Source organism: Melozone crissalis, unplaced genomic scaffold (assembly GCF_028551555.1).
Source record: "Melozone crissalis strain CALT ecotype California unplaced genomic scaffold, PUWL_Pcris_2 ptg000035l_1, whole genome shotgun sequence".
Taxonomy (NCBI): domain Eukaryota; kingdom Metazoa; phylum Chordata; class Aves; order Passeriformes; family Passerellidae; genus Melozone; species Melozone crissalis.
The window spans coordinates 1,950,139-1,965,384 of NW_026535813.1; the positions used below are offsets into that span (position 1 = coordinate 1,950,139).

Genomic DNA, 15,246 nt, shown 5'->3' on the forward strand with positions numbered 1-15,246 from the left:
CTTGAGAAGGTAGAAAACAGCTCTATTGATTGTGTGTTTGTTGTGCTCACTCTCTAGTGAGTCAAAGCAGTCAGTAGCCATGTTACTTGAATTCGTAATGTCTCTTGGGGTGGAGGCCTTCATGTGGTTCTGGTCTCTAGACCTTTTTGAGGTTTCAATACCTTTGTGGTCACTAGGATTATTGTCCATAACACGTAATTTTTACGGTAGAGTGGCATGGATTGGAATAGCTATTGTGCTGGCCTTGGTGATAATGATTTATACGGCGTTTACAAAGATACTGGCATCTGTTTAGGATATTTATGGTTTATGGTTTCTTCGTCCTACCCTGCATCCCAGTTCCAGTAGTATGTTTTGGGAATTTATTAGTAATTGCACCCAGTTTGTTAGAGGCGGAGCTGGGAATAAGGCTTTCCCTCCTTTCCTTTCCTTTTTCTCCTTTGAATCTGTTATGTCACTTTTTGAGAATGTTCAGTTTCCCCTGAATGTTAAAGAGACCATCTTTCTGGTATTTAATCTGGAAAGCTTCCTCTATATGGTCTGCAGCTTCTCTAGAATGAGGCTGAGATATCCAGAGTAGTAGGTGAGACCCCTGACCCAGAAGCAGATGCAGGTGTGAAAAATCCTGAGTGGTGTGGAGAATGGGAAAAGATAGGCCAAACCCTGAAGGAATTTTCTGATCCTGTAGACTGGGATTTTCCACGGGAACAAATTCAGAACCCAGCTAAGGTGGGGAAATACCTAAAAGAGAAGTGCCATGATGATTCTAAAGAGAAAAGGCTAATTGCAATAAGCTGGGCCCTGGCCTATGCTCATCGCACTCTGTTAGATACTGTAGGGCAGCAGACAGAGGCAGGGGGGCAGGGAGATAAAGCAGCAGCGATCCCAGTCACTCAGGCTGCAGCCAACACCCCAGACTAGAAGCCAGCAGCCAAACCAGATAATGAGCCTAAGCCACTGGCAGTTGCTGCAGGAAAAAAGCACACGAGCAAAACCAATCAGCCAGTGACTGACGATGATGATCCAGGGGAAGGACCTTCAACACCAACTGATACAAAAGCCAAAGTTAACGCAACTGACACAGCATCAGAAGCCAATATTGAGTCTTATTCCCTGAAGGACCTTCGTGGCCTAAGGAAGGAATACACTCGAAGACCTGATGAATCCATAATTAGTTGGCTAGTCTGTCTCTGGGATGCTACAGGCGAGGCTACAATTCTGGATGGCACTGAAGCGAGGCATTTGGGATCCCTGTCACAGGATCCTGTCATTGACCATGGAATGATGAGGGGGGCTAACCCTCACAGACTCTGGGAACGGGTCCTAAGAAGTGTAGCAGAAAGATACCTGCGCACAGACGATCTCTATATGCAGCAAACCCAGTGGAAAAACATAGAACAAGGGATTCAACACTTGAGGGAAATGGCAGTGGCTGAGATTGTCTTCTCAGATGATGGAAACACTGTAAATCCAGACTTGGTACCATGCTCATCTGTGATGTGGAGAAAACTTGTACGACTTGGGCCACGAGAATATGCGTCTGCTTTAGCAATAATGAAGCGGGATGATGGTGAGGAGACTGTGGTGGATATGGCAAAGAAGCTCCGAGCATATGCAGATGCTGTACATGGCCCAACACATGCCAGAATTGCAGCGGTGGAAACACGTCTGCAGAAATTAGAAGACAAGATGGAGGAGAGTCATAAGAAACTGAGGGAGGAGATTAAAGAGGGCTTTCTCCAAATCTCGGCAGTACAGATCAGAGGATCTGGTATCCAAGGCAGACGTTCCCCAGATGGTGAGAGAAGGTACACCCCACTAGGTGAGCTGTGGTTCTACCTGTGTGATTGTGGAGAAAACATGGGGAGATGGCATAAAAAACCTACTGCTGTTATGGCACAACGGGTGCGTGAACTGAAGACTCAGAGAGGAAGTTCCAAAAGGGAAGCAGCTCCAGTGGCCAGTAACCAAACTGTCACATATAATGATAATGACAATATTTTTGATCCCCTTGAAGGACCCTCCAAGGCATATGCCCAGGGAAAGAAGGATAACCAGGCTTAGAGGGGCCCTGCCTCTAGCCAGGTAGAGGCTAGGGAAAATCGAGTTTTTTGGACTGTGTGGATTCGTTGGCCTGGCACATCTGAACCACAAGAATACGAAGCTTTAGTTGACACTGGTGCGCAGTGCACATTAATCCCATTGAGACATGTGGGGACACAGTCTGTTTCTATTGCTGGTGTGAGAGGGGGATCCCAGGATTTGACTTTGGTGGAAGCTGAGGTGAGCCTGACTGGAAATGAGTGGAAGAAACACCCTATTGTGATGTGGCCCAGAGGTCTCATGCATTTTAGGCATAGACTTCCTCTGAAGTGGGTATTTCAAAGACCCAAAGGGACTCAGATGGGCATTTGGAATAGCTGCTGTAGAGACAGAGGGTGTCAAGCAGTTGAACAGTTTGCCTGGACTGTCAGAAAACTCATCTGCAGTAGGACTCCTGAAGGTAGAAGAGCAACGAGTGCCAATTGCCACCTCAACAGTGCACTGCCGACAGTACCGAACGAATCGAGATGCTGTGATCCCCATCCACAAAATGATCCGTGAGCTGGAGAGCCAAGGAGTGGTCAGCAAGACAAACTCACCCTTCAACAGTCCCATTTGGCCTGTGCGAAAATCTGAAGGAGAATGGAGATTGACAGTGGACTATTGTGCATTGAATGAAGTGACTCCACCACAGAGCGCTGCCGTGCCGGACATGCTGGAACTCCAGTACGAGCTGGAGTCCAAGGCAGCAAGGTGGTACGCCACTATAGACATTGCCAATGCATTTTTCTCCATTCCTCTGGCAGCAGAATGCAGGCCTCAGTTTGCTTTCACCTGGAGAGGCATGCAGTACACCTGGAACCGACTGCCCCAGGGGTGGAAGCACAGCCCCACCATCTGCCATGGACTGATCCAGGCTGCACTGGAAAAGGGTGAGGCTCCAGAACATCTGCAATATATTGATGACATCAATGTGTGGGGGAACACAGAAGCAGAAGTGTTCGAGAAAGGGGAGAAAATAATCCAGATTCTCCTAAAAGCTGGCTTCACCATCAAGAAGAGCAAAGTCAAGGGACCTGCTCAAGAGATCCAGATTCTGGGAGTGAAGTGGCAAGACGGATGGCATCAGATTCCCACCGATGTCATCAACAAGATCACAGCAATGTCTCCACCATCCAGCAAGAAAGAAACACAAGCTTTGCTAGGCGCCATAGGTTTTTGGAGGATGCACATTCCTGAGTACAGTCAGATCGTGAGCCTCTCTACCTGGTCACCTGTAAGAAGAACACTTTCCACTGGGGCCCTGAGCAGCAACAAGCCTTTGCACAGGAGATTGCTCATGCAGTAGCCCTTGGCCCAGTCAGGACAGGACCAGAGGTGAAGAACATGCTCTACTCTGCAGCCGGGAACCATGGCTTGTCCTGGAGCCTTTGGCAGAAGGTGCCTTAGGAGACTCGAGGCCGACCACTAGGATTTTGGAGTCATAGCTACAGAGGGTCTGAAGCCAACTACACTCCAACAGAGAAAGAAATCTTGGCTGCCTACGAAGGAGTCCAGACTGCCTCAGAGGTAATAGGCACTGAAGCACAACTCCTCCTGGCACCCCAACAACCAGTACTGGGGTGGATGTTCAAAGCAAAAGTTCCCTCTACACGCCATGCCACAAGTGCTACATGGAGCAAATGGATTGCAGTTATCACACAGCACACCTGTATTGGAAATCTGAATCGCCCTGGGATTCTGGAAATAATTACAAACTGGCCAGAAGGTGAAAACTTTGGTCTCGCTGATGAAGGGGAACAAGAAGCGACACGGGCTGAAGAAGCTCCACCGTACAACCAACTGCCAGCAGAAGATACACGATACGCTCGTTTTACTGATGGTTTTGGCCGTATTGTGGGAATGAACTGGAAGTGGAAAGCAGCCATATGGAGCCCCACACGACAGGTTGCAGAGGCCACTTGAAGGAGAAGGTAGATCAAGCCAACTTGCTGAACTCAAAGCTGTTCAACTGGCCCTGGACATTGCTGAGAGAGAGAAGTGGCCAAAGCTCTACCTTTATACTGATTCATGAATGGTAGCCAATGCTCTGTGGGGATGGCTGGAGAGGTGGAAAGAGCCTAACTGGCAACGTAGAGGAAAACCAATTTGGGCTGCTGATGAGTGGAAAGACATTGCTACCAGGGTAGGGAAGCTGCCTGTGAAGGTCCGCCATGTGGATGGTCATGTTCTCAAGAGTAGAGCTAATGAGGAGCACCAAAACAAGGAGCAGGTAGATCAGGCTGCAAAGATAGAGGTGTCAAAGATAGACTTAGATTTGCAACATAAAGGAGAGTTATTCCTAGCTCGATGGGCCCATGATGCCTCAGGCCATCAGGGCAGGGATGCCACCTATAAGTGGGCACGAGACTGAGGGGTGGATTTAACCAGGGACAGTATTTCTCAGGTTATCCATGACTGTGAGACGTGTGCTGCGAGTGAAGCCCCTTTGGTACGGTGGGCAGTGGTCCAAGTACAAGTATGGGGAGGCCTGGCAGATTGACTACATCACACTGCCCCAGACATGCCAGGGCAAGCGCTACGTGCTGACCACAGTGGAAGCCACCACTGGATGGTGGGAAACCTACCCTGTGTCTCATGCTACAGCCTGGAACACCATCCTGGGCCTTGAAAAGCAAGTTCTGTGGAGACATGGTACCCCTGAGAGGATCGAGTCAGACAACGGGACTCTTTTCAAGAACAGCCTTATCAACACCTGGGCTAGGGAACATGGCATTGAGTGTGTGTACCATATCCCCTACCATGCACCAGCTGCAGGAAAAGTGGAGAGGTACAACGGACTGTTAAAAACCACATTGAAAGCATTAGGTTGGGGGATCTTTCAAAAACTGTGAGCAGCATCTGGCAAAAGCCACCTGGTTAGTTAACACCCGAGGCTCCACTAACCAAGTGGGCCCTGCCCAATCTGAGCCTTTGCATAGAGTAGATGGAGACAAAGTCCCAGTGGTACATGTCAGAGGTTTGTTAGGGAAGACAGTTTTGATTAATCCTGCCTCGAATGCAGACAAACCCATTCGTGGGGTTGTTTTTGCTCAGGGACCAGGTTGCAAATGGTGGATAATGCAAAAAGATCGAAGAACACAATGTGTACCTCAGGGAGATCTGATTGTTGGGTGAGACCTATGTGTAATGATCACTGTTTGCTGAATGCTATTACCATTGTGTATAGCTGCATAATGGAGGTATAGTGTATGTATTTGTAGAATTAGAATTTATATTAGTTTTAGTAGTAAGCAGACGATATGGGGTGGAATGTCCTGGGTTGACTATATGATGCTGTTATCCCGATCATCTCGTTTTGTCTATGCTGAATAATAAGTTTTGTACCTTTAAGTCTTGTTGCAGAGAGTGCAGGGGGGAGAGAAGAAGCACACAGCTTTTTTTCAGACACTGCTCTCACTCCTACACTTTCCTGCTCCTGGACTGTGTTGTCTGTGGATGGACAGACAGCGGGACAGAGCTCTTTTTTGGTTTTAGTTAGTTTAGCTAGCTGAGGCAGAGAAGTTCCCTGGACTGTGGTTTTTTCCTTTTTCTTTGGACCTCTTGAAACCTGCTCTGGACAAAACACCCAGGGGAGCACCGGCAGCTGCACCTGTGGCCCACCGGGCTGGGCCTGGCCTGCAACATTTCTAGCACCGGAAAGACTGACCAGAGGCTGAGTGAGCTGAGCCGCAACCCGGGGACGGGGTTTTCTCAGTTTGTCATGTCTTTTGGAGCGGCAAGGGGTTTTATTGTTTAATATTGTTTAATAAACAGGTTTTTTCCACTTTTCTCCAAGGATGCATTTTCTTCCAGACTGATTAGGGGGAGAGGCTGATTGAATTTGCTTTCCTACCAGACCCCCTTTGGGGATTCTCTCCCAAATTTGCTCTAAACCAGGACACCATCTCATGCAAGAGGCACATGTACACACCCTCCCTTCACAAGTCTTTCACAACCAAGGCTGTCTGGTGGCAATGATAGCGAGGGGGAAAGGGGACTATGGGGAGAACAGAGGATGTCTAAACAACAAGACTATGATAACATATCTACATATCAATAAAACTTCTTTTAACATATATACAATTTTCATCCTTTATTTGCGAGAGCCAATCCATCACATTACCTAGCTATAACAATGATTCTAAGTAAAAAACAGAGCGGTTTAGGTTTTTGACTGTGTCATGCAAACTGCTGTGAGCTTGATAATACTAACAGTGTATTCTAGTGGTAAAAACTATTTGCCTGGGTTTAAATAAGATTTTGGCTGATACTTTATTTATACTGCTGTTCTTTTCCTCCAAATTTAGACCCATTCAAGAGTCTGCTGTTCACATATCTGACAGTTTGGTGTATCAATGTCTTTATTCATGTGTCTTAGATTATATTTCATTTGCCTACCTATGTCACCATCCTTATTCACATAAATTCCAAGGATTCATCTAGGAATGCAAAAATCGTATTTAAAGTGCACTAACCATTGGAATAAATAGTTTGTTATGGAAATATCATAAAGCATTTGAAAAAGGAATATAAAAATATTTTACATCTTCTCATTTCCTGACTAGTGTTCATTAATGATTTTTCATGGGGGAGAACAGAAGAACAAACTACAGGACACCAGAAGCATAAAGAGATGGTCTTTTTAGTTTGGGTCAGTAGCCTATTTTAATGCTGCAGAAAGAAGAATACTCCCTGCACTATGAATGTGTAAAGGTGGTAAACCTGAAATTTGATCCTGATACTTCCGGCAAATTCCAGAGACTTTTTGACCTGTAGCTCTGCTAGAATCAATGTTCCTGGATAGTTCTTTGTGACTGCTGTGTTTAATCAGTGTGGTTACCCAAAGCCGCAATTAGGAATTAAATACTGTACTAGTAGAGAAAAGCAAGGGACACAACACTGTACCTTCACTGAAAGCAGATGTGCTTGCATGTATGCAGGTTGACTCTAGCAATTCAAACTACTGTTTGAGCTTCTCTGACATAGAATGCTGAGTTTGTTGTAGCCAGAGGCAGTAATTTTATTCTCATGTCATAGTCACATTTCCCTAATGACACAGATTGCATGTAGACAATGAGGCATGATAAACCAAGACTTCAGAAAAACTTTTTCAAACATCTCCCACAGAAACTGCAGTGTTATCATGTCTCTATACAATATATAGGGAATAAATGATCCCTGTATTAACTATAAACTGTTGAGCCTTTTAACTGTTTTACATGATCAGTAATGTTCCAGAAATCATAACTATTGTTTTGTGGGTATACATATAAAATAAATTTACAGGTCCTGTTCTGTTCCTACTGCATGTTCTATTCACTTGGTTTTTACAATTCATAGGATATCCTGAGTTGGAAGGGACCCATGAGGATCAGAGTCCAGCTTCCGGCCTTGCACAAAACACCCCGGAATCACACCATATGCCTGAGAGCACTTGTAAGTAGATAATCTGCCCTGCATGTTATCCTGACTTTCAAAAGAAAAATCCCTATATTGTTCAAAACTTTACAGATCAAACATTCAGAAAAAGAAATCTTTTTTTATTCTATGACACTGGGTTAATACAATAAGTATACAAAGCTTCTGAACTACTCAGACATGCAACAGAAGGACAGAAGTGCATTTGTAGAGAACTATGACATTCATCAGGATGGCAGAGCATTATTAGTAATTTACAAAATATACAAACATCCCCCAGATAAATAAAATCAACTCCTAAATTACAAGTCAATGACTACAGACACTCCAGTGTTTAAACTTCATGCTGTGAACTCAATTTGCTACAATACTACAAAATGACAACTTAAGTGGGCACCATACTCTGATTAATTAATAAGTGTAAAATCTAGTCTTAGTTAGGTACAAAATATTCTAACAAATATCAACCTTCTGTTGTCAAAGGTAAACTCAAACACCACCTCCCTCCCTTTAGGGCTGCAAAACATCAGAGATTTCTGGTTTGAATAATTCACATGTAATTGAACCTTGAATTTCACTTAGGAGGTTAAAATTTGTACATTCAACCCATGACATTGCAAATCAACAATCCATATATATATATATATAAAACCATTAAATATGTTTTCTCAATGAACAGTTAAACTTTGAGGGGGAGGGGGGAATCTAACTGTCAAATTCAGGTTTTATTCCTAATGTTTCTTTCATAATATATTTTGGTAATGTATGCTATTATGCAATCTTAGAACTTAAATTAAATTGCAAGGATGATGTCCCTGGGATTCATATCCAAAAGATATCCAAGAGAACTTCTTAAATTCAACTCAAAAGTAACCATAGTAGAGTTCCTAGATACAACCCTCAAGTTAAATAAAAAAAGATTATGAAAAGAACGATTTTGAGATACAGCTGCTAGAGGTGTGATGCCTGATCTCAACAGAAAATTGTGACTTCTGTCTGGAAAGTGTTTAATAACATTCCACCCAAATTTAAGTTTAGTGTTAGCATAGAATTGTAGAGCCCCTATTACATGGAATATTTAAATTAATTTTAACTTCATGATGCAGAGAATATTTAGAAATAAGTATATTCAGTAATATAAACTTCAGCATAGGTGAAACTACTGCATTAGTCCAAATGCAAGATGGATTTAATGAAACTGGTTAAAGAAAGGGACTTCATGCTAACAGTACAGTCCTGATCAGGGGATTAAGCAACAGATTTTCTTTTTTGTAATACTATTATGCTATTATAAATACACTGCAGTGAAAAAAAAAATCTATCAAAGTCTGTTCACATTCAGAACATGGAGGGGCCTCAGAATTTTTACCTTTTACTAAAGGTAATACACCTTAAGAGCTGAATTAATTTCATCTACAGTGTGTACTTATACAGGTTATGGGATGGGGTCCCTTCCTGTTTTAATTTGCTAAAACAGAGTTTAAAAAAAGCCCAAGTATTGTGCATAAGACTCATGAGGCAATCCAAGAATATCAAATAGCCATCAAAGGAGAGAAACAGCACTTAATAGAAAGATCTGATTCAATTCTAGAATATTTTGATAGTATGCACCATTATGGACTGTTCAGTTCCACAGCACCAATTTAACCTCTTAGGCCTCCAGTTCAATGAGCTAAAATTAGCTTTGTGAAAGATGAAGATTTCTCACTTTTCTAATTCAAAAGTTTAAAAGCTGTTTTTCCTTCCCTCTTAAATGAAATCACAGAAATAGCTGAGTTAAATTAAAATGAAAGCATGTATCTGTTAAACGCCATTGCTTAAAAAGCATGATTTTAGGAAATTAAATACTGTATATTTAGATTTTTGGACAAGCAGTAAACATTGTGACTGATAAGGCGGGAGATTTACTACCACTGTTAAATGCAAATCTACACATCCCAAACACAACAAAAATACCACTGCATGTAAGAGGGAAGTATGGCATGAAACTAGTGTTCTAGAGGTCAATATTTGTTTCTTTACCAACAAAATGACTGCCCCAAGACATGAATACTGAAATTAAAAATAGAAAATATATAATAATTTAGATCTGTGATTGAAACCATCAGTTAACTTGCTTAAACTATATAATGCATTGTACATTCTATTACAGAGAATGTTTCTGCATCATAGTAATTTCTCACAGGTAGAGAACACTCCATGAAAATAGATAGAAACAAATGATATAACTTTGTGCAGGCAAATTCTGGACCAAAACACTGTTTAAACAAGTACAGATGACAGTATTCATGCAAAATTACAGGTTTCTATCAAAAGACTTATCCTAAAAACAACCCAAGAAAATAATTTATATCTATTCTAATTGTATTTGTCCTCCAGCAGCTGCTGAAATTGCAAAAGCATAGCCAAACCTAACTTTTTACATCTCTCAGTCTACCCCATTTATAGCAGAAATAGGGAAAACAGTTTTTACAAAGAAAAACAATTTAGCCAAAGTTCTTTCCTGAAGTTAAAAAAACCCACCAAGATGAACCACTAAAAAACTCTCCAAATTCTTAATATATTATATTTGATCATTGTATACAACAATTCATTCTCATTCAGTTGTTGAAATCACTTATCCTCCCTAAATAAGGAAAGTTTATTATTCCAAAATGCAACATTTCAAATAAGCACAGAGAATGGTTATCTTTTAAAAATAAACAAATTATAAAATAAACAAACATTTCCCATTTTTCCTATGCACTGCTGCAGAAGAAACAAATATGCTGTGTGTATCCTGATATATGTTTTTAGGGAATATAATAAGTGACTGGAAAATAAAGTACAATGGAAGAGAACTGTCATGATTTTTTATATTTCTCTACATTCAGTTACCCTTGAACACATTCTGAGCTGCACTGGTTGCTGCTGTTGATGCGGCGTTGGCTGCAGCAGTTTGTACAGTTTTGCTGGACATCACTCCTGTTGCAAACTCCTGCTGCGCTTTCTCAAAACTAGCACCAGTAATGTGGTAGAGACCATGCACCTAGGGAGGTGGAAAAGCAGTAAAAAAAGCATGCTGAAGCTTCAATTTCTTGGTAGAGTAATAGCAAAGTCTCAAACATGAAGTAGAGCCGTGTGGTAGAAAAATCTGGTTTGTTCATATGTTTGGGATAATCTGAAAATGAATAAACAGAATTTTTTCCCCCCACAAATTCTACAACTTCTGATTGTCCTGCTGTGCATGCAGTTTGACCGTAGGATGCCTGTACCTTTTTCCAAGTTCGCATGTGTGCTATCTACTGTCTGAAACAAAACATTTAAATACACAAATAGACTGTATCCTTAGCATAACGTATGCTAAGGGTGCTTGTTAAAAGTAACAGCAAGAAACAAAAGAAAAAAATATTTTTGAATCTACTGTGTCAATAACATTTCAGTGAACTTTTTTACATAATACAATCTTAATTTTACTGATTGACATGGTTGCAAGTGCCTATTAAGTTATGACTGAACATTTGTCCTGGTTTCTGCTGGGAGAGTTAGTTTTCTTCTCAGTAGCTGCTAAAGTGTTGTGTTTAGGATTCAGTATGAGAATAATGCAGATAATACACTAGTGTTTTGGTTGTCACTGAGCAGTGCTTGCCCTGAGTCAAGCACTTTTCAATGTCTTCAATGTCTCATGCTCTGCCAGGGAGGAGATGCACAAGAAGCTCGGAGGGAGCATAGCCAGGACAGGTGACCTGAACTGGTCAAAGGGATATTCCATACCATGGAACATACACCCAGTATATTAATTGTGGGGATATAAGGCCCAAAAAACCTTGCTCAACGAGACTTTTAAAAGGGCTTGCGGTCATTCATGTACTCTGAGTTAGAGGCATGGGAGAAATACTAACAAGATGTTCTCAAGAGGTCAAAAAAAAAAAAACCAACCTACTGGCAACTGTAGAAAATCAAAAAACTTTGGCAAAAGGTTTAGAGCAGCATTCAATCAATATGAAACACTTCCCAAAGCATTACCTTTGCCCATTCAACTTAGCAAACTCCAAGCCCATTTGATTTTAAGTTACTCAAAAATTCTGAGAAGAAGGAATTAGAAGAAGAAGAGAGACAGAAAAGACATAGAAAAGAACAAACATAGCTACCAACACCTGGGTTCCAGCAGTGTTCAGATAGAAATTCCAAGAGGAGGTAGGGTCAAGACATGCTAGTCGCATGTTCGGTCCCGCTGCAACTTGAGGACCAGGGAAATGAAAATGTGAATGAAGGTTCTTCCAGGTTGAAGGGTTCACCTAAGGCAGAGCAGCCTACCCCCTGCATCACAACCACCTCAGTTAAGAAATAAAGGGTAGTTGTCATTGGTGAATCCCTTCTAAGAAGAACAGAGGGATGGATATGCCAACTGGACCCAACCCATAGGTAAGGGACATAACTAAGAAATTTCCCAACTTGGTATGGCCCACTATTGGCTTTCCAGGTGGTCAGCAATGAAGTCCAACAAGAAGCCTGTGGACAATCAAGGGGGACCTGAGGGCCTTGAGATGACTGGTTGAGAGATCTGGAGCACAAGTTGTGTTCTCTTCTGTCCTGCCAGTTGCGGGGAATGATGGGGCAAGAAACAGGAAGATCATGCAGATGAATATCTAGCTTTGAGACTGGTGTTACCAGCAGAATTTTGTGAGTTTTGATCATGGGTTGGTTTACATGACCCTGAGCCTGCTGAGAACAGATGGGGCCTACCTGTGTCAAAGGGGAAAAAGAATCTTGGCTCAGCAGTGAGCAGGGCTACTTGAGAGCTTTAAACTAGATTGGAAGAAGGACAGGGATAAAGCCAGACTGGAGAGAGATAAGCCTGGGGGTGACACACCACTGCTTGAAGGGACAGTGAGCTAGCAAGGTCCTTCGGTCTGCCATATCAGTGGAGGCAGGGGATGAAGATCCATATGGCAGCAAGTATGCAGGGATTATTGATGTTAGAAATCCCAGAAGCACCTGCGAATAGTCATGCAGGAATTAGGGCATCTCCATGCAAAAAAGGCATCAGGGTGATTAGCACAACTGAAGTGCATCTACACCAATGCATACAGAACAGGCAACAAACAGGAGGAACTAGAAGCCATTGTGCAGCAGAAAAACTATAATATAGTTGCCATCACGGACACAATGGGATGACTCTCACAGCTGGAGTGTTGCAATGAATGGCTATAGACACTCCAGAAGCAACAGGCAAGGAAGGTGTGGTAGCCCTGTATATTAAGGAGTGTATTGATTGTCTAGAATTTAATGGTAGTGATGATAGGGTTGAGTGTTTATGGACAAGAATTAGGGGGAAGGACAACAAGGCAGATATCCTGGTGGGAGTTTGTTATAGACCACCCAACCAGAATGAAGATGCAGATGAAATATTCTGCAAGCAGCTGGGAGAAGTTTCACAATCATTAGCCCTTGTTCTCATGGGGGACTTAAACTTACCACATGTCTGCTGGAAATACAATGCAGTAAAGAGGAAACAGTCCAGGAGGTTCCTGAAGTGTGTGGAAGAGAACCTCCTGACACAGCTGGTAAGGGAGCCAAAAAGGGAAGAAGCCCTGCTGGATGTGCTGTTTTTGAACAGAGAAAGATGTGTTGGTGATGTGATGTGATGGTTGGAGACCATCTTGGGCACAGCAATCACAAAGTAACAGAATTTTCAGTTCTCAGAGAAGTAAGGATGGGGGGGGGCAGGAAAACTGCCACCTTGGACTTCCAGAGGGCAGACTTTGGCCTGTTTGGGAGACTGGTTGAGAGAGTCCCTTGGGAGGCAGTCCTGAAAGGCAAAGGAGTCCAGGAAGATTAGATGTGCTTTAAGGAGGAAAAATTAAAGGTACAGGAACAGGTTGTCCCCATGTGCCAAAAGATAAGCTGTCAGGGAAGAAGACTGGCCAGTCTGAACAGAGAGCTTTGGCTGGAAATCAGGACAAAAAGAGAGCTTACCATCTCTGGAAAAAGGGGCAGGCAGCTTGGGAGACCTATAAGGATGTTGTAAAAATTAGAAGGTCCAAAGCCCAGCTAGAACTTAATGTGGTTACTGCTGTAAAAGACAATTGTTGCAACCATACTGTTGTTATATTATTTCTAAAGTCCATACCTTCTAGCTGGTTTTCTACCATGCAGCTCTTCTTACCAGCACCACTCCTTGTGGCTCCTCCAGGGCTCCCCCATGGAGCTCACCCCCCCCCCCCCCCCCCCCCCCCCCCCCCCCCCCCCCCCCTCCTTTTATCCTAGTTGCCTTCATTGGCCACAGCTGCCACTCAATTAAGGGTATCACAGCTGTAGCCTATTTAGAATAACTAGGACGGGGGCAAGGCCACTTATACAGTACATAGATTTTACAGGGACTCCTACTATACTACTATAGACAACAAAAAGTGTTTCTACAAATACACCAGCAACAAAAGAAGGGCTAAGGAGAATCTCCATCCTTTGTTGGATATGATGAGAAACAGTAACAAAAGATGAGGAAAGGTTTGAGGTATGTAATGTCTTCTTTGCCTCAGTCTCCAATAACAAGACCAGTTGTCCTCTGGGTATCTAGCCCCCTGAGCTGAAAAACAGACAGGGTGCAAAATGAAACCCCCGTTAACCAGGAGGGAATGGTCAGCAACCTGATATGCCACTTAGACCTGCACAAGCCAATAGGACCTGATGGGATCCACCCAAAGGTACTGAGAAAGCTGGTGGAAGAACTCACTAAGTCCTTTTCAATAATTTACCAGCCGTCCTGATCAACCGGGGAGATCACAGATGACTGGAAGTGAGCAAATGTGATGCCCATCTAAAAGAAGGGTCAGAAGGAGGACCCAGTGAGTTACAGGCCTGTCAGCCTGACCTTGATGCCGGGGAAGGTCATGGAGCAGATCATCCTGAGTGTCATCATGCAACAAGTGCAAGACAGCCAGGGGATCAGGCCCAGCCAGCATGGGTTTAGGAAAGGCGGGTCCTGCTTGAAGAACCTGACCTTCTATGACAAGGTGACCCACTTAGTGAATGACGGAAAGGCTGTGAATGTCATCTGCCTAGACTTCAGTAAAGCCTTTGACACTGTTTCTCACAGCATTCTTCTGGAGAAACTGATTTCCCAAAGTGCGGATGGGATGCACTCTTCACTGAGTAAAAAACTGGCTGGATGGCCGGGCCCAGAGTGGTTGTATATAGTAGGAGTCTTAGTAAAATATCTGTATTGTATATTGAATATCTGTATATAGGCCTTGCCCTGATAAGCCCTGGTTGTTTTGATGGGCTGCAGCTGCAATGTCCTTAATTGGGCTGCAGCTGTAGCTAGTGAAGATAACTAGGATAAAAGGGGCTGGGCTTGGCCAGTTGAGCTGAGCTGATAACAAGCAGGAGAAGAAGTCAGAGCTGTGAAGAACTGCCCCCAAGAAGTATCACCAAGAAGGTATGAGACTTTAGAAATATGTTTACGACAATATGGGACTTTAGAAATACAACAAGACTACAACAGTGGTAAATGGAGTTACATTCAGCTGGTGGCCGGTCATGAGTGGTGTTCCCTGGGGCTCAGTATTGGGACCAGTCCTGTTTAATATTTTTATTGATGATCTGGATGAGGCGATCGAGTGCACCTGAAGCAAGTTTGCAGAAAACACCAAGTTGGGTGGGAGTGTTGATCTGCTGGAGGATAGGAAGGGTCTACAGAAGGATCTGGATAGGCTGGATTGACGGGCTGAGGCTAAATATATGAGATTTAACAAGGCCAGG

At 43.1% G+C, this 15,246-nt stretch overlaps 1 protein-coding gene across 2 annotated transcripts in view; it reads right to left on the reverse strand.

Moving 5' to 3' along the window:
- Positions 1–10,372: 10,372 nt before the first annotated feature.
- LOC128941418 (secretory carrier-associated membrane protein 1-like) overlaps positions 10,373–15,246 on the reverse strand; it is an 82,569-nt gene continuing 77,695 nt past the window's right edge. For both annotated transcript variants that reach the window (XM_054283175.1, XM_054283174.1), the window contains one exon: positions 10,373–10,531. In XM_054283175.1, coding sequence (XP_054139150.1) covers positions 10,373–10,531 — 159 coding nt within the window. The remainder of the gene's footprint in view (positions 10,532–15,246) is intronic.